General features: G+C 51.2%; 1 protein-coding gene across 2 annotated transcripts in view; it reads left to right on the top strand.

Moving 5' to 3' along the window:
• The window catches only part of OXNAD1 (oxidoreductase NAD binding domain containing 1), a 34,869-nt gene that overhangs the window by 8,239 nt on the left and 3,354 nt on the right, over window positions 1–23,276 (top strand). For both annotated transcript variants that reach the window (XM_008058905.1, XM_008058899.1), the window contains exons 4-5: window positions 10,909–11,015; window positions 18,165–18,306. In XM_008058905.1, coding sequence (XP_008057096.1) covers window positions 10,909–11,015; window positions 18,165–18,306 — 249 coding nt within the window. The remainder of the gene's footprint in view (window positions 1–10,908; window positions 11,016–18,164; window positions 18,307–23,276) is intronic.

The following is a 23,276-nucleotide window of genomic DNA, read 5'->3' as shown; positions in this document are numbered from 1 at the left end:
GGTTTATGTACTTCTACAAACATGGTCAGAAATTATATTATTGCAGTAGTTTACTTTTGTGTATTGATAGGCATATTGTTTAGGCCCTACTTTTTAAAAAAGCTAATTCTACTTTCAGAAAATTGCTTTAGGACTGAGGGTGTTGTGTGTGTTGGTTCAGCTTTAAGTTGATGGTTTTTTGAGAAATCTGTAAAATTCATTCAGCAGAATAGATTTAGGGCCATGTGCGCAAATACACTTTTCCTACTCATGATGAATCTGAAAATATTTTTTTTCGTTTGTTCAACACACAAAAATGCTGACTTTGTAAATATAGGACTTGTTAGGATTTCTTTTTGCAAAGTAAGGCCTTGCCAGTTGTGAAGAAAAAGTGATTTAACAGGCTTGAGCTATAATTGTTCCTGTTGTATTTTGAGGCAGGTAGAATTAGAACAGGAGTTGAAAAATGATCTGTAGAGGGCCAGATAGTAAATATTGTGGCCTTACAGGCCGTGCTGTCTTAGTTACAACTACTAAACTCTGCCTTTGGGGTGTGAAAAGAGGCTTAGACGATGTGTAAACAATTCAGTGTGACTGTGTTTCAATAAAACTTTATTCACCAAACTCCCAGGTCTGGCCCCTGGTCACAGTTTGCCAGTCCCTGAGTTAGAACAGTCATTTCAGAATTTTAGAGGACAAAATTCTTGGGACTTTGGGGGGTTATCTTGAGCCACGTTTGGGTTAACCACAAAAAAAGTTAATGTAAACTCTAGTAGTGTGATTGAAAAGTTGAGAATTTTAGTGCTGGCAAGTTAGAAAATTACAGGGTTAAGATTTCAATCTTAGAAGAAGAAATCTTCAATTCCAGCTCTTTTGTTTCTAATTTCCACTCCCAGACAGAATGAGAACTGGGAAGAGAGGGGGTCTTGGAGAAAGCTGTATGATGTCTGGGGCCACCTCCTCAGCGTTAATGGTCACAAGGGCTCCAGAGAGTGCCTCAGCACTCTAGGGCTCCACCTTGGACTTGTCCAAATAAATATCACCTGAGGTTGGGCCATGACAGCCAGACCAGCTTCTCACCGTCACATCGTCACTCCTGTCTTTCCTTGCTGTGGCAGGTGTGCTCTTTACATGTCACTTGCTCTGTAGTTCAAGTCCCTGAGGCAGCCTGAGGATCAGAAGTCGTCTGCGCGTGACAGAGGGAAAGCAGCACCCAGGAGTGTCTCAGGGCCCGAGGGAAGCTCCAGCTAAGCATTCCCAGGAAAAGGACCTTGCTGCCGCTCTGGGAGTGGGTCCTCATGGGGCACTCCCCCAGAAAGGTCCTTTCCATTGGGGGCATTGTGTTCCCTCTGGGAAGTCATTGAGTGACCTTTCTATGATGTTCCTGCTCCCTACTTGGGCCAGTAAATGTTGCCTGTCTGAGGTCATGCTGATGCAGGAAACCACACTCTGAATTGAATGACATTTGGCTGTTTGTGTTCAAGTTCACGTTTTATTCTTGAGACTCAAAGAATGAGCGGTCTGGGTAGCCCTAGAAATCTCAAGGAGATAAGAGTTAGGAGTATTGTAGTGCAGTAAGGATTGTTCAGGCGAGACTAACATTTTGATAGAGGGGTGACGTTGTACTTGGCCTCTGTAGAGGATTGGTTGGCTCACTGAGCAAGGTGTTCTCCAGTCATCAATGTGAAGGGAGATTTGGCAATGAATTACTCCTTGTTATGCACTCATGTATTCATCTGGAAATATGCTAGACCTAAGCTGGGTCCAGGGGTCACAGCATTGGAATTGATAGACGAGTCCCTGCCCTCAGATTTCAGTGGGACTTTGAGCACCTAATTAATTTTGAAAATATTGCTAATTCTGTTTCAATGTACTGGTTTGCTTTTGAGACCTGCGCTCTGTCCTGCAATATCTTATGTCTACTGTTGCCTTTTTGTTTACAAAGCACTCAGTTATACCGTAGGTGGTTCCTTGGCCCTCACAGCCATCCCATGGGGGAGGTGTGGGGATCTGAATTCACAGTTCAGGTGAGGGAACTAGGACTCCGAGAATCAGATGGACTGACTCTGCTTCCTGATTGGCCTGGTGTGATTATCAAGAGCGCCACCTTCACTCCTAAAAGGGTCCTGTCTTGAGTGTTGACCAAGTTTAAGGGTCTCGCTCAAGTTAGTGGAGGACTCGGTCCTTGAACTCAGACCTTTGACCGTTCAGCCTTTCTTTATGTTACGGCAACAGGATGTGGCACTTGGTTCAGACAGACACGGTTTAATGAGAGCGTGTTACTGGTTGCAAAAAGAGGGGTTACTGATGGCAGCGGTTAGTTAATAAAGTCACAGGGCAGGACCCCCTGGTTGGAGGGCCTTGGGATCCCACAGCCCCCAGGGCTGGTTTCCAGTGCCGACAACCCGCCTGCCTTGTGGTTTTGCTGAGGCCTGAGCCTGGACCAGGCGGGCTGCCCTGCTGGAGAGCAGACTGTGTCCCGAGCTCAGTCTTTGCAGTTCTCTCCAGCCGTCCCCTATGCAGCTTGAGGCGGTTGTGTGCTGACGTGGCCGCCTTCAATTGGAGGAGGGTGCCGTCTTTTTAACGGGTGGCGCTCTCAGCAGTTGTGCATGTCTTTGCTTTGGGTATTAGAGCTTGACGGTCAAAGAGCCTTTCAGAGGTCATCTCGCCTGGATGAGCAGTGCTTGGCCCTCCCAACCTCAGCACACGGCAGCAGGGACAAGCAGGTGGGTGTGGGTGGCCTCGGGCACCGTCCCTGAGAGGTGGCTCTTGGCCGCTAGGGGGCTAGCCACAGTGGAGTGGCTCTAAGTGGTGTCCTCTGCTGGCCCTGGACGGCTCTTAGGGCTCTGTCGGTCACCCTGCTGCAAGTCAAAGTTGACGGAGAAAGGGAGGCTCCTTGGGGGAGGCCAGCTTAGCAGCTCTGTAGCCGTAGTACCCAGCCTGGGTAGGCATCCCGTTGGTGCTCAATACCTGCTGCACCAAGTAGCATAGTACCACATAGTCACCTCCCCAGCCCTGTGGTGATCACCCGCACTGCCTTGGATGAGTCACCTAGAGGTAGAAGTGGTGACGTTATCCCTCTTGAGAGATGAGGTGATGACGCCGGTGACTCCACTGTCTGCCCAGGTGTGAGCTGGGAGAACAGGAAGTTGCGGGGCTGCTTCTGCTTAGCGATGCCCAGACCCCGCTGCTGTGGTCTGAATGTAGAGGCCATGCCTCTCACTGGCACTCGGGTGTTCAGTCAATAAGCAAGGTAAGAGGCCAGGCTGCTTTCGTTTCCCCTAAGGGATTCGCCGGCGAGCTGAGTCTCGTTTAGACGTTCAGCAGGCGTGTGCTGAGTGTTGCCCCGTGCCCAGCCTGCTCTCGGCGCCGGGGACACAGCCGGGTGGAGGCCGGCACAGCCCTGCTGTGAGGGGAGCTTCGTTCTGGTGCGACATCCGGAGCAGTCAGATGTGGCACACGCGTGGAGGGACCAGCCGGGCCACGGGAGGGTTGGGTGCCGGGCTGGGGACAGTTCTGCAGTGGCTGCCACACCAGCAGCGAGGCGCAGCCAGGAGAGGAGCCGGCCGTGCACGTAGCACTCGGGGCGGAGGGACTGGCGAGAGCCGCGCTGTGCTACGGTGCAGGGCAGGTCGGAGGAGAGCAGGGCCCAGAAGGCGTGTGCGGGAGGGCCGGGCCGGTGGCGAAGTTGGGCTTCGGGCCGGAGCTGGGTGCTGTTGAGGGCGGCGAAGAGTGTAAGCAGGGAAGCGGGTAGTTGACATTTTAAATGGGCATCTCTTTGCTTGGAAGCTGTGGCTTAGTCCCCTGAGAGGATGGTGGCTTGGAGTGGGGAGGCAGTGGTGGCGTGGACCTGGGAGGGAGGGCTGGCGACCACAGGTGCGGGGCTGGGAGTGTCAACTGAGGAGAAGTAGAGGGAGCTGGGAGGATTCCGTGCTTCTGGGCTGGATCATCTGGCAGGTGGTGATGCGGGGGTGGTGGCGTGCATTTGTTGCGATGCAGAGAAGTCCGTGTGGAGGAGGGAGGTCGCTTGGTCTCGGAACAGCGCGGGTGGGGTCGGGGGAGGTGGATGGAGCTACAGATGAAGTGAGACAGCACGAGTTTGACCAGCTCACGTCAGCTGCTGAAATTGGGTCTTGGGTATGTGGGAGTTCAGGTGCCATTTCCGCTGCTGTTGTGATTCCACTGCTGTTTAAAGTAAACAAGAAGAGAATTTGGGAGAAAAAAGAGTTCTGGGTTGGCGGAGTTGGGCTTGAAGTAGAGATTCACGTGGGCTGTTGGTGTGCGAATCTGGCGTTCACTGCTGGAAGTGGGAAGCCGAAGCCATGCAGAGTGTGGGGACGAGGCCCAAGACGCAACCCCGGTGTCCCCACGGAGAGGCTGAGCAAGGCAGGGGGGCCGGCCGGGCAGAAAGGAGGGGCGTGGAGTGTCCTCAGAGTGGGAGGAAGGCGTGTCAGGAGGAGGGAGCGGCCGCTGGGTGTCAAGTGCCGCGGGCGCTCGCTGCTGCTGACATCGTCACACGCGGGGGGCCGTCCTGATGGGGGGTGACGCAGGCAAGAGGACTGTCGTGGTGTGAAGGCGGGACAAGCAGAGAGGGGGGCCAGCCCAGTGGGGGGTCGCCTTTGCAATGAGCCGCGTTGCCATTCTGGGGTGTGGTGGCAACCGGCATTTGCCACTTGAGAGGTGCAGCTGATGGAAATGTCGTGGTCTGCCTTTGTTGGGAAGTCACTTGTGCAAACTCGGCTGCTTTTCCTCAGATTTCCACACATCTGGTTGGTATTCTCTTGCCAGTTAAATGATGTCTCTGAGTCTTGGGGTCCTTATGTATAAAATTACACACTCTTCTTGATGTCAAGTCCTTCGATTCTGAAGTTCTCTGAACCAGAAAAACATTTTTTATCCTGATCTTGGCTGAATTTTTTAAGCCAGAAAGTGAATGAATGGGTGTGAACAGGGAAAGCTAGCCAGGTTTCCGAAGAAAAGTATTTCCTGTACAGAGCTTCCGCACCAGCAGAAACATCAAAATACCCTATATGGAACCAGCTTTTTAGATGTGTGTGATGGAATTTCCTTTCAAATGCTGACTCTGTCTAAGCGTTAAAAATGTGTACTCGTAAAAGTTGGCAAATGTGTTGTTATTTTACTGAACAGTAGAAGAGTTTAAATGATTTTTTATGGAAAGCTTCATTTCCTGCCATGTGTTTTAGCTTAGAACATGGCTGGTTGAGTAGTTGAGGTTTCAGTTGGGAAATTGTTTGATTTATTAAGTATAGGGGCAAGTACAAGGGGCACCCCAAAACACACAGAATTTATTTATCAAAAAATGTGTATTCTTCTTTGTTTAGATTTTAGTCACCATCTCACTACTCTGTTTGACAAAATACACCTATCGAGATGCTTTTTCCACTGCTCAAAACAGTTTTGAACTTGTCAATTTTGACAGCTTTTAGTGCTTCTGCCATTTTTTGTTTTCCCTCTTCCACGTCTGCAAAACGTTGCCCTTTGAAGGCTTTTTCATAGGGGAGACAAACAAAAAAGATGCTAGGGGCGAGATCAGGTGAACGGGGAGGGTGGGGCATGGGGGTCATGCGGTTTGGGGTAAAAACTGCTGAACCTTGATATGGTGTGGGCAGGTGCGTTGTCATGGTGGAAGAACCTGTCACCTCTTGGCGACCACTCCAGACGTTTCTCCCACAAACTGAGACACAACCTGCTCAAAACTTCCAGATAAAAACTTTGGTGGACTGTTTGATCCAGAGGAACAAGTTCAGAGTATACAACTGGGGGCCTGCCCTCCAAAAGGTACTTTGGGGTTTTCTGGGTCCCCCTCGTATAAGTGTTGAAATATACAGTTTCTTGATTATGTTTTGCTTGTTCAGTGCAAATGCTGAAGAAGGGCGTACAGCAGGGACCACGGTTACAGGCCCTGCTTATAGGAACTAATGTTGGAAGAAAATACACAAGTGACCTTCAGAACGATTTTGTTAATGTTTTTAATCCACATTGCTGGGAACCTTTATATGGGATGCCGTGTTTGTATTAAGTAAGCAAAATAAAAAAGTGAGGAGGAGGCACGTCTTTGCAAAAGACGAACCGGGCGAAGTATTCTGTGCACCACTTACAACAGTCTTGTCCACATTCTTGGGGCAAAGAGTGATAGGTGTGGGACTGTTTGTATTTCAGGTTGAGTAGTCCTGCTCTGAAAATCCAAAATCTGAAATGCTGCAAAATCCAGAACTTTTTGAGGACTGACATGACACTCATAGGAAGTACTCATTTGAGCCTTTCGGATTTGGAATTTTTAGATTAGAGATACGCAGCCAGTAAATATATTTCAAAATCTGAAACATTTGAAATCTGAAACATTTCTGGACCCGGGCGTTTCAGATAGAACAGACTCAGCCTGTATTCCAGTAAATATGGTACATCTGGAAAGGGTTCTGGTCACGGATGCCGTCTAGATGGAAGGCGTGTAACACAAGTGCCACTGTTCTCCTGTCTTCGCCGGATTTTGTATTTGGGTTACTAGGAGATGATTAAGGATTCATTGGTCATAGTCTAGCATTTGATGATGAGGTACTGGAAGAGAATTCAGCTGGAATTCTCTTCTTGCAACGGTATGAATGTTAATTTTACTGCCACCAGGTGACTCTTCTGGGGGTGTTTAAAGCTTATTCATCTCTAGTTTTGATAAGGAATCCAACAGATGCCAGTTGAGCTGTTAGAAATGAAATCATCTCGCTCTTGGCTATGTGTTAATAGATTATGGTATTGAAAGAAAATAATGCATGTTTATAAAATGACTTCTTTGTAAACACTTAAAAAATGGGAATATTGAAGTAATGGCAAGACTGCTGATGATTCCTACTACAGGCTTTGTAAGACGGCTCTTAAAATGGAGTGTGGCAGACGGAGGAAGATGCCAGAGCCTCTGCTCTCCCTTCCGCTCCCACATTTTTGCACATGAATCTAGTTTTTTGGGATTTTTTTGAGTTGGAGTCTCACTCCGTCGCCCCGGCTGGAGGGCAGTGGCACACTCACAGCCACCCCAGCGTCAATCCACTGGGCTCAGGCGATCCTTCCGCCTCAGCCTTCCAAGTAGCTGGAACTACAAGCGCACACTACCACACCTGGCTAATTTTTTGATTTATTATAGAGATGAAGTCTCGCCAAGTTGCCCAGGCTAGTCTTGAACCCGTGGGCTCAGGCAGTCCTCTCACCTCGGCCTCCCAGAGTGCTGGGATGACAGGCTTGAGCCACTGCACCCAGCTGAATCTAGTTTTTTTAAACAGCAAAGGGCTCTTGAACGTCTACCAATCTGTTCCCAAAACCAGTTTTAAGTGGCTTTAAGTTAGAGTTTTGTTCATTCTGTAAATACCAACTGACCTTGCTGTGCTGGGCCCCACGTGTGATCTGGGGAGCTGGTAGGTGTACAGTCTGCCCAGTACCTGACTGCAGGAGGCTTGGGGTCCATGTGGTAGGAAGACATGCACACGCATATTGATGGTGTAATTAGCATGTGCCAGATAGGACGAGAAAGTTGGAGAGTTTCTGTTGGTAGAGTTGAGAGACTGGAGAGGAGAGGAAAGACCTCTGGCGGGGGCGTACTTGAGCGGGGCTCAGAAGCGGGACAGGAGGTTGGCAGGCAGGACTTGAGAGTGTGTGCATGCCAGAGGACTGGGCGGGGCTGGGTGGTGGGCCAGTGTCGAGGACCTTCAAGGAGATCAGGTTGGAAAACCACTAGCACCACGACCCCCGAGGAGCTTGTGCTGGTGTGAGCCTTTTGGTTTTTTTTGTAGTTGGGCAGTAGAGAGCCCTTGAAGGTTTTGAGGTGGGAGTAACTCAGTGAGGTTGGAGCAAGAGGAAGATTTGCCTGTGGCCTGCTTTGAGAGACACAAGGAAGAGGCCAGGGTGGTAGTTTGAATAAGAACTTTGCAGCTGAGGGTGGTGGCAGATAGGCAGGGGAAGGACGAGACATGAGCAGGGCGTGTGAAATGATTGTGCTAGGGCCAGAGTGCCAGACAGAGTCCAAGCATGCATGTGGATGTAGCACTTGGGGACATGTCTGACCATGTGTCCCAGGTGTGTCCGGGATTGAAGATCGGCTGATGGAAAGAGCTGGTTCTGTAGCCCCATCTCTGCGTCCCCATTCCCAGGTCAGGCACCATCTCAGGAGATGTCTGTGGAAGGAACGGAGGTGCTGGATTCGGGTGTGCACATAGCGAGCTCAGCACGGGGGCCGGCCCCTCGGGTGGCAAGGGCCAAGCCCGTCTGGGATCCTGGCTTGGTGGTTCCTGGCCAGGCGACCCGGAGCACATCACCAAGCCTTCTGGTTTCCTCACCCGCTGGATGATGGTGGCTGCGCTCTCAGAGTGTGAAGGGATGTGGCCACGCCCAGCCCTGCCTGGCCCTCCAGCACGCATGCACTCTCAAGTCCTGCCTGCGTCGAAGCCAGCCCCCGTCTGTCCCTGAGACGAGCCTTCCTTGGGTGTCAGCTGCTGTTGCTGGGGAGTGCAGGAGTGAGCCTGTGCCTGGCAGAAGATGGTGATGGGCTGCAGCGGGGCCCGGGGGCGTCGACTGGAGCAAGGAGAGGGTGAGGCAGTGTCGGGAACACCCCACCGGACATGTGGGAGCGGCAGTGGTGGTGAGAGGGCCCGGGAGCGACACAGGAGGGGCCTGAGGGCCAGAGGTCAGGGAGGGGAGACCCAGGGCTGGACACTGAGGTGGTGGTTCGGGAGGACATCGGCCAACCTTGGGAGACGTTGCAGGAGAGAAGCCCTGTGACCTGCGGCTCAGGAGAGCGTCAGGAAAGGGGATTCTGCCTCTGAGGAGGCACCTCGTCTTGCCGAGGGGTGTGGGCAGGCGTCTCACGCAGCGTGGGGGCAGGATGGCTGTTGAGTCTGCACCGGCGAGAGAATCGGTAAGACAGGTTGCTGTGGTGTATAAGCCCCCACACCGCACCACGCAGGACCCTGCTGTCCTGTGAGCAGCCCCTGAGCGTGCCATGCTCAGGCTGCAAGGTCCTGTGTGCAGCACTGGTACGGTCACGCGCATGTTAACAAATGAACAAAGTGTAACGTGATGTAGCACAAGCAAATGCAAAAGAGTTAGCCCTGGTTGATGCAATAAAATGCTGCCATGCGCCGCCTGACGCCGGGCAAGTTCCGTTGGGTGCTTCCGTCGTCGTGTGTGCATCATAGGGTGACTTAGGCAAACCCAGATGGTCTAACCTGCTACACACCGGGCTATGTGGTCCAGCCTGTGGCTCCCAGGCTACACAGCTGTACAGCACGCATGTGACTGTGCGGAATCCTGTAGGCTGCTGTAACACGGTAGTGAGGATTTGTGCCTCTAAACATATCTGAACATAGAAGAGGTGCCATAAAGATTCGGTGACCTACTTTTACGGGACCACTGTCACAGGTGTGGTCCATCACTGCCCGACACGTCTCTAGGGGGCCTATGACTGTGTTATGTCCAACACTTGATGAGTTCTGTGGGCCTGCAGTGCAGTAAGCACCCCTGTGTGTGTCACCTCCTTTAATCCTCCCGCAGCCCTGAGAGCTTAGGTGTTGATATTCTCAGCGTGTGGCTGAGGGTCCCCTGCAGCTTGCCCAGATCACCCAGCTGGGTGGGGTGGAGCCAGGATTTGGTCCCAGCAGTCCACTTCACAGCCTGGGAAAGAACAACCCACTGCTTCCTGCATTCTGCTGAATTGCTCAGGCCGAGCAGATGGCGTTCGAGATCGGGTCTGATGAGATAGGAAGGTGCTGAGAGAGGAAAGGGCTGTGACCGATGGGCCTGGCTCCCAAGAGGTCAGGTGCAGAGGTACCCCTTGCTTTTCGGAAGAGCAGGAAGAGGGGGGCTCACACAGAGAAAGAGGCGAGCGCTCTGACATGGGAGAGAGAGGAAGGCGGGCTGCGTCGGAAGACATGCCGAGGTGGCGAGGGCGACCACCATCCATCGGGAGATTCCAGTGGATTTTCAGAATGGCCTCCTGCCGGTTGTTTGATGAGACCAGGAGTCCTCTTGGGGAAAAGGCCTGGCGGAACAAGTGCAGGTGCACGTTGGTTGACCCTGGCAGATTCCCGGGGCACCCTGTGGAGGGAGGAGCAGAGGGCACCCTCCCAGGAGAGGCTGCGTGTGGTCAGCTGCTGCCAGTTTGAGTTGCTGTCACAGGTAGGGGAGCAGAAGGGTGAGCTGAGGACGGAGTCAGCTGTCTTTTCCCTGCTTGGAAAGATGTCCTGGTTTAGGGGCAGAAGGGAAGCCCAAAACTGCAGGAGGAAGGATGGAAGGAAAAAAGGCGAGACCCTGTGCTTTAGAGGGTGCTGCAGCGAGGGGGGGGGGCGCCCATCTCGGTGTCCCCGAGTCCACCTCCCAGGGCCTTCCGGAGATCAGCGCAGCATCTGTGGCCGTGCTGCTCACATGGCCTTGCTGTGGTTGTTGGAAGGCTGTGAGCTGTTTTCTGTTTTGTAAAATAGTGTATAATAAACGTATTGGAAAAACATTCATCAAAACAAAGACCCAAAGGGCGAAGCCTGATTTGTTTTCCGTTAGATGCTACAGACACAGGCAGCTGTCACCTGGCTGGAGGGCCCTAGTCCCGTTTTTCGTCTCAGGAGGGAGTCGTCCCAGGCTTGCATGCAGGTGCAGCGGAGGTGCATGTGGTGGGCGCCGGCGGACGGGCAGGGCAGTGCTCCCTCCAGGAGCCATTTGTGGCATGGCAGGGCATACGGGAGAGTCTCTAGGGGACAGTTTGCAGGATGAGATGAAGCTGGCGTGAAAGCACATCCCTTGAAAATTAGGTTGTGGGCAGAACCGAAGCAAGTATGCTTGGCCTTGTTGGGCAGTTTCAATCCCAGGAGGCCGCCACTGGGTGCCCCGTGCTGTGTCGCCCTGGCCCAGCCCGCTCAGCTTTGGTTTTGGTTGTAGGTGGTGTCAGCGGCCAGGGTGTGTGGAGTGGCCAGGGAGTCGCCGACAGTGAGGAGCCTCCGCCTGCAGGTAGCCGACCAGGATTTCTCCTTCAAAGCTGGCCAGTGGTAAGTGGCCTTCCTGCTTTCCAAGCATGGTGTTCCAGAAGGTGCCATGAGGTAGAAGAGATTATTTTCCTTCAGGAAAGGACTTCTGTGGCTAGGTGTTCCCTGAGCGAATTCTCGGTTGTTTCCCTTCTGGGCGAGTCTTTTGTGGCAGGGAGACGCCGGCTCCTCTCCTGACCTTGGCGCCCTCCTGGGTTGGAGCCCATGGCTCCCTCAGCCATGCCCACACCGCTGTCTTGAGTTCGCCAGAGTCAGACGGAGCAGCTAGCTGCGGTCCGTGGAGCTGATGGCCCCGTCATCACGACCTTCTGCGGTCGAGTCGGCTTCAGCTGGGTGTGGCTGGGGTTCGTGCATCTTTCAAGAATGACTCTGCTCTGTGTCCAGCACGGAGTCAGCAAAGCAGCCCGAAAGGAAGGCTGGGGTGGTGTCTCGGCTGGGCTGACCCCCCTCGACGGGGCTTCTGCGGCATTTGTGCCTTGTCTGGGTTGAGTTGAGGCAGTTTGCGTGGTTTGTCGTCAGGATTCCCCAGTCAGACCCCCACCCCATCGCCAGTCTGACCCGCTGGACTCTGGGGACTGTTGGGCGCCCACAGGACCCGCGCGTGCGCTGATAGGGCGCCCGCCCCGTGCGCCTTGCTCCTCTGGGGTCTTGGGAGCCATAGTTCAAGCCAAGCGGTGAAGAGAGCCACTTGCCTTTCCCCAGGCAGGTGTGTGGGTGTGTGTGTCCTTTGTCTAAATAAAGCACGCGTTTCTGAATGAATTCCTGACCTGCCAGCCTCGCGTGCTTCGCGGAGTCACCGACTAATTCCGCCGTCCAGATGGACGGTTTGTTAGAGGAGGCTGTGGTAATAGCAGGAGTTAGCAGTCTCGTGTGAATAGTTTGCCTTTGAATTTAGGGCTCGAAAACAAGATGCTGATTGCAATAATTTGCGTTTGTGAAGCAATTTACTGCAATCTCTGCACATGTTCAGTGATGCGTATTAAATGCATTTGGGCTATTTGGGGGTTGGGCAGCATATTTACCCATCAGAAATGGTGTGGCATTACTACATTGGGAAGTGGAAATGCTCGATGTCACGGTCTGCCTTTCCGCATTTCCCTGGTGGCCACGTGTGTGTTCTGGGCCCAGCACTGTCTCCGTGCCTTCAGCTCGGAATCCTGCCAGGACCCAACCCCCAACTGGAGCGGTCTGTTCGCCGCAGGTGTGTTGGAGCCCGCAGGCTGCAGCCGCCCGATAAAGCCTGTGTCCTTCCTAAGGAGGGGTGTACAGGGGCCCCTGGGGATCTCAAGGTGCGGGTGGGCCTGGTGTTGTGCCCATGCGGTGCGTGAGTCTGGTTATCTCACCGACCACAGGCTCAGTGTTCGTGTCTGTCTGTTGGACTCCTCTTGGGTTGGGCTTGGAGTACCCACACCTGCTGGTGAGGGGTAACCTCACTGGTCCCTGATCACCCCACCCCCACCCCCCGTGGATAGTCAGCAGTTCTTGTGAAGCGGTGCAGAGTGGCCATTTTGTTTAGGTGGTGGCCATCCCTTCCATGTTGCTGCTAGGATGGCTCTGTGCTCTGGGCTCTCCTAACCCTCAGCTCAGTCGTGACCTCCGTGTGGCACTCTGGAGTCAGGGGTGGGGACTGGGGAGGGGCCTGGACCGGGACTGCCTTGTGGCTGTGAAGTTGGGTCCCATGCTTGGGAGCTGTGAGATGGGAGGTTGTTGTGGGTTCGTCTCGTGTGGGAGATGGGCCTGGGTCCCACATCACCGGGCTCTGACACCTCCTGACACCTCCCAGACTCAGGGCAAGGCTCCTGGCCCAGCTTGAATGCCCCTGTGAATGTTCTGACCAGCGGACTGGGCCGCAGGTGCCCACGTAGACACCCTCAGCAGATGCTGGCCTCAGGGCTCTGTGCGTGCATGGCCTGTGTTCCTGCGGGCCCTCCAGAGGTGACCAGTTCCTGCACTGGGAAACCAGAGCCAGGGCCTTCAGCAGTCGATCTAGAGAGAAGGCCAAAGAGGAAGCCATCCATAACCCTCTCCTTGAGCCCCTCTCCTTGAGCAGCTGAGCCGGGCTCCCCCCTGGGAGGCCCCCGCCTGCTCCTCGGCCACTGCTGGTGAGTCCTGCTCTGCCAGAGCGCCTCCTCCCCGGCCAAGAGACCGGCACTGCCCAGGCTGGAGCCAGTGCCGCGTCCTCACGGGTGGCGGCTGCCGTCTCCAGGTGTGGCTCCACCGAGGAGGTGGGCCCTCCCCGGCAGGCTGACTTCCCGGCTCAGGCCCCCATCCTCCCTGAAGGAGCCGTGGTGGGCCTCATTTGCCGGTGCTTGCTGTTCCTTACTGCTCCTCAGGCCATCTTGCCAGTGCGCCAGGGGCAGGTGCCCTGCAGTGCAGAGCTGGGGAGGGGGGAGTGTGTGCCCCCGAGGGGGAGCCAGGCATGGCATTCCTGCGGCGGGAAAAGGAGTTCTTGGTTCTGGGGTGTCTGTGCCTCTCAGCAGGATGACGTCCGTTTTTATGCTAGAAAGCAACGTCAAGCCCTGGCAGTGGGTAGGGGAGTGGGCACTGAGAATCAGGTTGAGAGGATCATTGTGGTGGAAAGACACTGTAGTGGCATCTGTGCTTGCACTCGCAGGGCCACGGCGGGGCCAGCAGACGGCACAGGCGAGCATTCATGGCCATAGGCAGGTCTGGCTCCCAGGACCCGCAGCAAGCACTGTGTCCTGTGCGTCCCTTGGCGTCTTGGTCCACACCGGCTCCTCCTCTGCCGCTCTGGGGAGCACTGTCTGTTGAGGCTCAGCTTGGGGCAGCTCCCGGTGGTGTCCTGGTGTCCTGACTCCTGCCCTGTGTAGGACTGCCACCCCTCCTCTGCCCTCAGAGCCCCTTTCATGTCTTGTTTTCCTCCTCGGAGAGTGAATTTGTGAGGGTGGGAGTGAGACATGCGTGCATCTCGGTGCCTCCCACAGTGCCACGGTAGGCAGGTGCCACTACTGTGTTTGTATGAGTGACTGGAGGGCACTGGCCTGGCTGAGGGTGAGAAGCCTGAGCTCTCCCACGGCAGACTCGCCACGCAGCCCTGCTGCACGTGTGGCGTGCTGGCCTGGGGCTGCCTCTGGCCGGGACATGCTGTCTGGCGGGTCGTCGCTGAACAGGTGCCTCGTGGCACCCCTGGGTCCTCATCTGGGTGCAGCGGGCCTCACCCGGTGGCTCCCAGAGTTCAGGCCTGCAGAGGCCAGTTGTAAAGTCTGCACACGCGCCATTCTTTCTTGGACCGATGTTTATGGAATTCGTCTCATGCGTGTTTTCTGAAATCTACTCAGATGTGGTCTTTATAGAGCGCGAATTCTGTGCTCCTCGGTGGAGTCCCTTTTGGCCAAGGCGGTAACTGGGGTCCAGTTTCCAGGGGCAAGGCTTCCCTCTCTCACCTGGGAAAGGGCTTCGTCGGCGTCGAGCAGCAGGGGGCGCTGTTGCTCAGGAGACGAAGCCGCCCCAGCCGCCTCCTGATCTTTGCGCAGGGAGGGAGTGGAGACCGTGCCCTCCTCTCTGCCAGCGTGTTCTGCCGGGGGAGTGCACGCCAGCTGCCAGCTCTAGTCCTTTGCTCCTGTCTTATCTGCAGTGAGAGGGAAGGCGAAGTGTTCGTGAGGAGTCAGGCGAGGTGAATGTCGCCTGGCTGGGTCACGGAGCTCTCCTGTCTGGAGCGGGGCTGAGGCCGTGGTGACACGTGCGGCCGTGGTCAGGAGACAGTATCGTTCGGAGTCAAGGCCAGGCCTGGTGCTTTTCGTGCACGCGTGGATGGCAGGCGGCTGGGAGATGCTGCTGCTTGTCCTGTAGTGGCTCTCGAGAAGCTCCTGGCCAGAGGCGTTCATTTCCTGGACAGGGGATGAGACTTCTGTGGTCTTGGGTTCCGATCAACTTTTCTTCCCGTGGTATGTGGCAAGGTTTGTGGCACTTCCTAGAATTCTACCACCAAGGTACTGGGACATAGAGTTGCTGAAAGCTTGACCTCGCTAGGGTTCTGGACTGTGGGAGTGTGGTCAGAGAAAGAGCCGGGACCCAGGACCTGCACACCACAGAGGCCATATTGGCTTGTTTCTGTTGGGCAAATGCTAGTGAAGGAGTTTGTTTTGCTTTATTTGTTACTGCTGCTTTTTATTGCACTTGAAAAAACTTTTTAAAAAGCCATATATTGAGATGTAAATCAGACATAAAATTCACACACTTGAGGTATACAATTCAGAGAGAGGTTTTTAGTATATTCACGGTTGTACAGCCATCAGCCCTGTGAAATTTTAGAACATTTTCACTGTCCCAAAAAGAGACCCTGTCCCAGCTATCATTCACACCCCATCCTCCTGTCCTGTCCCTGGAGACAGCCACTGGTCTGTTTTGTCCCCATAGATTTGTGTGTTCTGAACATTTCACATCATGGAATCCTGCAGTAGAATGTGTGGTCTTTTTGTGACTGCTTCTCTCACATAGCTTGATTTCAAGGTCATCTTTGTTGGAGCATGTCAGCACTTCATTCTGTGGTGTGCTGGGCCACATTTGGTTCATGTAGTCATCAGTTGGTGGCCATTGGGTTGTTTCCACTTTTGAGCTATTAGGAATGATGTGCTGTGAACATTCATGGGCCAGTTTTGGAGTGGACATATTGTTTCACTCCTCATGGGTATAAACCTAGGAGTGGACTTGTTGAGTCACATTTTTAACATTTGCAGGTGCTACTAAACTAAAGTGGTTGTAGCATTTATGTTCTACCTGCAGTGTGCAAGGTTCCAGTTTCTCCACATCCCCACTAACACTTGCTGTTGTTGTCTTTTTTATTAGATCCATCCTAGTAGGTATGACTGGAACTCGTGGTTTTGATTGGCATTTCTCTAATGACTGTTGGTGTTGAGCACCTTTTTGTGTGCTTATTAGCCACTCATAGGTCATCTTTTGAAGAAGTGTAACTTACATTTTGCCCATTCTTTATCTGGGCTGTCTTTATATTACTATGTTATAAGGTTTTTGAAATATAATCTGACTACAGGTGCCTTACTAGACATACATGGTTTGAAAATGTTTTCTCTCATTTTGTGGATTGTCTTCTAACCCTCCTGTTTTTCTTGGACCCTTCGGTTTGGAGTCATCTCTAAGAAACCATTGCCATGAAGTTTTATTCCTGTGTTTTCTTCTATGAGTGTGTACTTTTTTTTGAGTCAGAGCCTTACTCTGTGAGTCAGAGCCTCACTTTGTGATTGCCCAGGTTGGAGTGCAGTGGCACGCTCACGGCCACTGTAGCCTTGAACTGCTGGGCTCAGGCGATCCTTCTGCTTTAGCCTTCCAGGTAGCTGGCACTACAGGCACGTGCTTCCATGCCCAGCTAATTTTTTGATTTATTGTAGAGACAAGGTCTCGCCAAGTTGCCCAGTCTAGTCTTGAATCCGTGGGCTCAGGCAGTCTTCTCACTTTGGCCTCTCAAAGTACTGGGATTATAGGCATGAGCCACCATGCCCAGCTCAAGAGTATATACTTTTAGCTCACATATTTAACTCTGCTTCATTCTGACTTAGTATTTGTGTGTGGTGTGAGGTAAGGTCCGACATCATTCCTTTACGTGTGGATATTCAGTTCTTCCAGTGCTATTGTTGAGTAGATTCTTTTGCCACTTAGTCGCCTTGGTACCCTTGATAAAGGTCAGTTGACCATACATTTAAGGCCTCATTTAGGGACATGCGATTCTTTTCCATTGATCCATGTCTGTCCTTCTTTTATTAGTACCACAGTGCCTTCGTTCCTGTACCTTTGTCATGACTTGCAGTCAGGAGGTGTGAGTCCCCAAATGTATTATTTTCCAAGATTGTTGGTGCTGATTCTGGGTTTCTCAAGCTTTAGTGTGAATTTTATGATCAATTTGGTCTGTTTCTGCAAGAAACCACCTAGCCTTTTAGTAGATATTGCATTGAATCTGTAGATCAATTTGGGAAGTATTCTTATCTTAACAATATCAAGTCTTTCACTACATGAACATAGGTTTTCTACTTATTTAGATTTTTAATTTTTTAAACAATGTTTTATAGTTTTCAGTGTACAAGTCTTATATTAAATTTATGGTTCTTTTGTTAAATTTATTCCTGATTTTTTTAATGCTATTATAAATGGAATTGTTTTTTCTGAATTTCACGTTTGAATTGTTTGTTGATAGTGTTGGAAGTGCACTTGGCTTTTGTATATTGTATCCTGCAGCCTTGAGCTTGTTTATTAGTTTTCATCTTTTTAGTGAGTACCCTGGGATTTTCTGTGTGTGAGAGCATGTTGTCTGCGTCTTCCGCCTCCTCTGGCTGGACACCTTCTGTGTCCTGCTCTGCATGTGAGAGCATGGCGTCTGTGTCTTCCACCACCTCTGGATGCCTTCTGTGTCCTGCTCTGTGTGTGAGAGCATGCCGTCTGTGTTTTCCACCTCCGCTGGATGGCTTCTGTGTCCTGTTCTTGCTTACTTGCCCAGCTAGAACCTCTGGTCCAATGTCGAGTGGCAGTGGCAGGAGTAGACCCCTCTGTCGTGTTCCTGCTCTAGGAGGGATCTCCGGCCTTTCACGTTAAGTCTGACGTTGGCTCCGGGCCGACTTCGTGTTCCTGGGATTTGTACATCTATTCAGAAGGGATATTAGTCTGTAGTTTTCTTTTCTTGAAGTGTCTTTGTCTCATTTGGTGTGAGAGTGATACTGGCCTCATAAAGTGAGTCAGGACATGTTTTCTTCTACTTTTAAAAGAGTTGTGAAGGATTAGTATTCATTTTTTCCTTAAATGTTGCTAGCATTTACCAGAATCAAGATACTTTCTGGACCTGAGCTTTTCTTTGTGGTGTGTATTTAGCTTATGGATCAATCCTTTGACTTGTTGTGGTCTGTTCAGATTTTCTGTTTCTTCTTGAGTTGGGTTTGGTGCTTGGTGTCATTCTGGGAATTGTGTTTCACGTAAGGTGACTAGTGTTTTGGCATACAGTTGTTCTAGAATTAATTTATAATCCTTGTTTAGTGTAAGGCTGGTGATGATGTCCCCTCTTTTATTCTTGATTTTAGTAACTTATCTTTTCTTTGTTCTTAGTCTAGCTAAAGGTTCATCAGTTGCCTTTAATTTGTTGCCTTCATTTAAAATTGCTCAACACCAATCATTTACTGCCTTTTCTTCTAGGGTTGATTTTTTTGTCCCAGGAGTCTCTGTGGTTGGTGGGTTTTCAATATGCTCCAGTCCCAGACTGCTAGAACAAGAGAGAATGATAGAATTGGCAGTGAAGTACACAAACCACCCTCCCGCCCTCTGGATTCACAATGAGGTGAGTACACTTCCAGTGTAGACCTGGCCATCTGGTATCACCGCCCCCCTCTCCCCCCACCATTGATGTTAAGCTCACTTGACTCTCCTACAAGCTGGGCTTGAGTGAGGGATGCGTGCTCACAGAGAGCGTCCTGGAAAGGTCAGGGAAGCTCGAGGTTTGGGATGTGTTATGTTTGACTCAAAGAGACTTTGGGATCTGGAAATATTTCCTGGGTTGCAAAATTGTATTCAATGGAATACTCCTTTAGAATGAAAACATTTCACATTTTATGCAAGTTTTTGGAAATTGGCTACGTCCTGTGGATGGTAAATCTGTAAATCAGATGATTTTGTCCTAACTGTCCCAAATAAAGGGAACTGCCATTATTTGGAGGGGAAGCTGTCTGATGACTTGGTGTGACTGGTGGCTGGTGGTGAGCATAGCTGAGCCTGGGGTGCCTTCACCTCTCCCTCTCACATCTCAGGCCGGAGGGCTCGGCGCCAGGGCTTCTGGAAGGGCATCACGTCTGACAGCTGCTAGGCACTCGCACCCCCACAGGGTGCAGTACAGTCTTGTGTGAGCCACCCAGCATCACCTCTAGAACTGCCAGCCAAGAGCGAGCTCAGAACAGGACCGCCACTTGTCCTCTCGGGTTGTTGACCCGTCTCCTTTCATGGCCACCCTCTTCATTACCAGAGTGTCTTCTGTGTTTACCAACAGCCTTCATCCCATTCCAGCCATCTTCTTTTCTTTACCAAAAAGTGTACGAGTACAAGCACAGCTTCAAAAACAGCCCTCTTCCCCTTTTTTCTTGGAAGTCACTGAGAGTCAACAAGGGAAAATAGAGGAAGCGTTTCCTTTTTTTTCAGCAGCACTTGGAAGCCCACTCCAGTGTCTTTGTACAGGCTGCCGGGAGGTGTGTGGGCTAGGAGAAGCAAGCGCTAAATGGGGACTGCAGGCCAGCGGCTGGTTCCAGAGCAGCTGTGGGAACACGCGGGAGGGGGACAGACTCAGCGCTTGTCTGCGCGGCGTGGAGACACCTCGGGTGTGGTGGCTACAGAGGCTCGCCTGCACATAGCTGGGTCCAGTTAGGAGAGAGGCATGGCAGCACGCACACAGACAAGAGGAGAGCTCTGTGCTGGGACACCAGGTGGCTTAGGGGATGCTCTTGGCCCGTTCCCCAATACAGGGCCTTTGTACAGTCAGTTGGCCCAAAAGTACTCGCAGTTCACCTCAACCTCATGAAAGAAACTGAAGAAGACATGAATAAACATCCTGTGTTCTTGGATGGGGTCACTAAACGTAGGAAGGAGTCAGAGCTTCTTAAACCAACTTGTCAGTTTAACATAACACCAGTCAGAATCTCCGCAGAGTTTTATGCAGATATGAATAAACTGATTTTAAAGTTTATATGGAAGAAAAAGGGCCTAGAATAGCTAAACCTGCTTTGAAAAAGAAGAATAAAGTGGGAGGAATCACATTCCTCAAACCTAAGATTAAAATTAAGCTACAGGAGTCAAAATGCTGTGGAATTGGAGAGGGGAGAGACACACAGGTAAGTGGAACAGGTGAAGAAGTTCAGAGTATGCTGACACATACGTGGCTGTTGTATTTTTGATGAAGGTGCTAAAGAAATTCAATGGAGAAAGGATAGCCTTCTCAACACAGTACTGGAACAATCAGACATTTTTAAGCAAAAAAAAACAAACCAACCCCCCCAAAAAAACCCACTTAGACCTAAATTTCATACTTTATATTCAGAGTTAACTCAAAATGGTTGTAAATCTAAATGTTCTAGAAGAAAACCGAAATACTTGGAACTTGAGAGTAGGTAAAGAGTTTTTAGACATAATACCAAAAGCAGGATCCACGAAAGGAAAGATTTAGGACTTACTCAAGGCCAAAACATTTTCTATAAAAAACACTGTTAACAGAATTGGAAAACAAGCTACTGACTGGGAGAAAATCGGTGCAGATCAGATATCCCACACAGGACGGTATCTAGAATGTATAAAGAACTCTCAGAAGTCAACAGAAAGAAAAGCAATGCAATTCTTTTAAATAGACACTTCACTAAAAAGGACATAAGAATGACAAATTAACAATGAAAAGATGGTCAGCATTGTTAACCATTAGGGAAATGCAGATTAAAACCATGTGTGGTGGATACCACTAGAGACCCATTAGGAAGTCTAAAATTGAAAATATTGACAATATTAAGTGCTGACAAGAATGTGAAGCATCTGGAACTCTCATATATTGCTAGCAGGAATGCAAAATGGTACATCCATTTTGGCAGTTTCATGTAAAGTTGAACATGCACTTGCCCCCTGACCCAGCAGTGCCACTCCTGAGTATTTATCCTAGAAAAATGAACACTGTGTCCATAGAAAAGCATAACATGGATATTTATTGCCATTCTGTTCATAATTATCAAAGCTAGAAGCAACACAGTTGTGCCCCAGCAGGTGACTGGATAAACAGGCTCTGATCATCCATACAGCAATCAAAAGGGGTAGACTGAGTCTCGAGGCATGATGTGAGTGAAAAAAGATGGCCCCCAAAGGCTACATAACCATATAAGCCCGCTCCTGCCACTTTCTGGAAGATAAGGATACAGCACTGGGAAATGGAGCAGTAGTTGGCTGAGTAGCCGGAAGTGTTTGAGCGTTAAGGGATAGCACCAGGGAATTTGGGGTGAAGGAGTCTTTAACTTCATTTCCATGGTAGTTACACACACACACACACACACACACACACACACACACACACACACCAAAATAAAAAGTTACACACCAAAATAAAAAGTTTTACCGTAGGAGCATTTTAAAAACAAAAAAAAAGTCCATAGGAACATAAAATGTGTTCTTGAGTTTGCACGCCAAGCTTGCCTGAGCAGGATGTCCCGGGCGCTGTCGTTTCCGTGGTCAACACACTGCCCACCCTTCCCCAGCCTCCGAGGCTTCTTCCACGTGGCCTCAGCCACCGTGTTCCTCTCGAGTCTCTGGAACACCCCCCCCCCGGGCTCTAGAATGTGCTGCCGAGGTCATACCAACAGGGTGTCTTGTCCACACGCCCCCCACTCAGCGTGAAGTGGGCATCCCCATCCCTGTGGTCCCCTGCCTCCTACGTGATGACTGGTCCCGGTCTAAGCTCCTCCTGCTTTCGTCTTTGTTGGCGATTCATGGAGGAACCTGCTCTGTGTGGCGGTGGAAAGTCTCTGGGTGGTGTTGCCCAAGTGCACGTCCTCACGGTCGGTCTGTCGTGTCCTCCCCGTGGGAGCAGCACACAACCCTTGTGAGGGCAGGTTTTTCTTGGAGCCGTTTTCAGGTGGCTGTTTTCCTCCTGAGGATTGTGTTTTATTAAGCCATTAGAGGGGACAATGGAGGCACGAGTCTGGGTGGCAGCAGGCTGCACTGTGGACGCAGAATGGAGTGCCGTAAATGTCTTCCTGTGTTTTATCTGTCTTGGCTCCCACTCCTGGCAGGGCGATGGGCTTCAGGCAGCTATTGTGTGCTTGGCCCAGTGGCTGCGGAAAGGCCATTTATTTCACAAGCGGAAGATCGAGGCCTCCGTTAGCCACGTGGCGATGTGACCGGAGGCGTGTTCTTTGCTCACTCATTCCGCTGTGCAGTGCTTGGGCCTCTTATTCTCGCTACTCTAGCAGTAATGTTGATCAGCAGAGACAGAAGTGGCTTTTGATTCTCCCCAGAAGCCAGCAGTCAGAAAGGGTGACCACGAAGCATAAGGCCAGTTTCTTTCTCTGGAGTGCATCTTTTTGCCTCTTTAGGGTTGAAGATACTCGGGGCTCTGTATGTGGTTTCCCGAGGCTCACTTTGTTGTCTTGACCAAGCTTGCCATGGGTGGCCATCGAAGAGCACGGCTTCTCCACTTTCCTCAGTCTCGTTAACACTCAGGTTCTTGTAGCTGGGGAGAACTGCTTGGGCAGGTGCGGGGTGAGGGATGGCAGGAAGACAAAGGCCATCTCGTCGCTAGGAGAGCCTCTACCGCGGGGATTGTTTTCAGACTGGAGAGGAAGGAGCGTCTTAAAGCACTATGGCGGCGTGTTGCCGTTCCTGGGCCCCAGTTAGTCCTCGTTGATGCCCCCTTGCTGCTGCTTTCTTTTGTCAAAAATGGAAAATCCCCCTGCCATCGTACATGTCCAGATCTACATAATTTAAAATAGTTAGGTTCAGACGTTTCTCCCAAGAGAAAAGGTTTCCATTCATTTGACAATTCTTTACTCAATAGGACACGTATTGTGAATTCAAGTGCTTTTTCCCCTTAGATTTTCTTAGTTCCACTGGTCCTTGAGTTGCAGAGCCCACATTAAACTCCCGTCCAGTCAGCGTGCTCACTGCTCGCCTGCATGTGAGGCGTGAGTGTTGTGGCGTGGGCCTCAAGCCCGTGGCATGCTGGGTCTTCTCAGGAGGGAACCCGTTAGGATTTATACTCGGAACGTATGGCGGGAGAAACCTGAGCCCTTCCTATGAGGCCTTCAATCTGGGCTCTGGGTTTTGTAACAGGAAGGGAGGAACAGTCGCCCTCAGCACTTCTTCTTGTGGCAAATACCCTCTCTGCGTCTGACACCAGCGGCAATGCGTTGCTGGATACCCACCTGTGACCCGTGTTCCAGGCAAGGCGGCCAAGGCTCCAAGGAGTTCTGGGCTTGTCGGCTTTTGTGGAGGCTGTGCTTGAACTCAGCCTCTGGCTCCTAGGTCAGTGTGTCTTTCTCCACATGAGGGGTTAGCAGCTCTGTCAGACCCAGTGTCCCTTTTCTACAACTCTCCTGAAGTGAAATTCATAGTTAGTGTACACTTTTTTTTTTTTTTTTAAGAAAAATGACACGGGCAACCCCTTTGGGTCCCCTCTGGCTGTGGGAGCTTTTCTGTCCTCCCAATAAATCCTGCTTTCTCGGAAAAAAAAAAGAAAAGAAAAGAAAAACGACACAATTCTGAAGCCATATTTGAAGGAGAAGTCAGGAGAGT

The sequence above is a fragment of the Carlito syrichta genome, unplaced genomic scaffold (genome assembly GCF_000164805.1).
Source record: "Carlito syrichta isolate Samal-C Ts95f unplaced genomic scaffold, Tarsius_syrichta-2.0.1 Scaffold90623, whole genome shotgun sequence".
Taxonomy (NCBI): domain Eukaryota; kingdom Metazoa; phylum Chordata; class Mammalia; order Primates; family Tarsiidae; genus Carlito; species Carlito syrichta.
The sequence above is the reverse complement of the archived record's forward strand: the minus strand, read 5'-3'. Positions and strand labels throughout refer to the sequence as shown.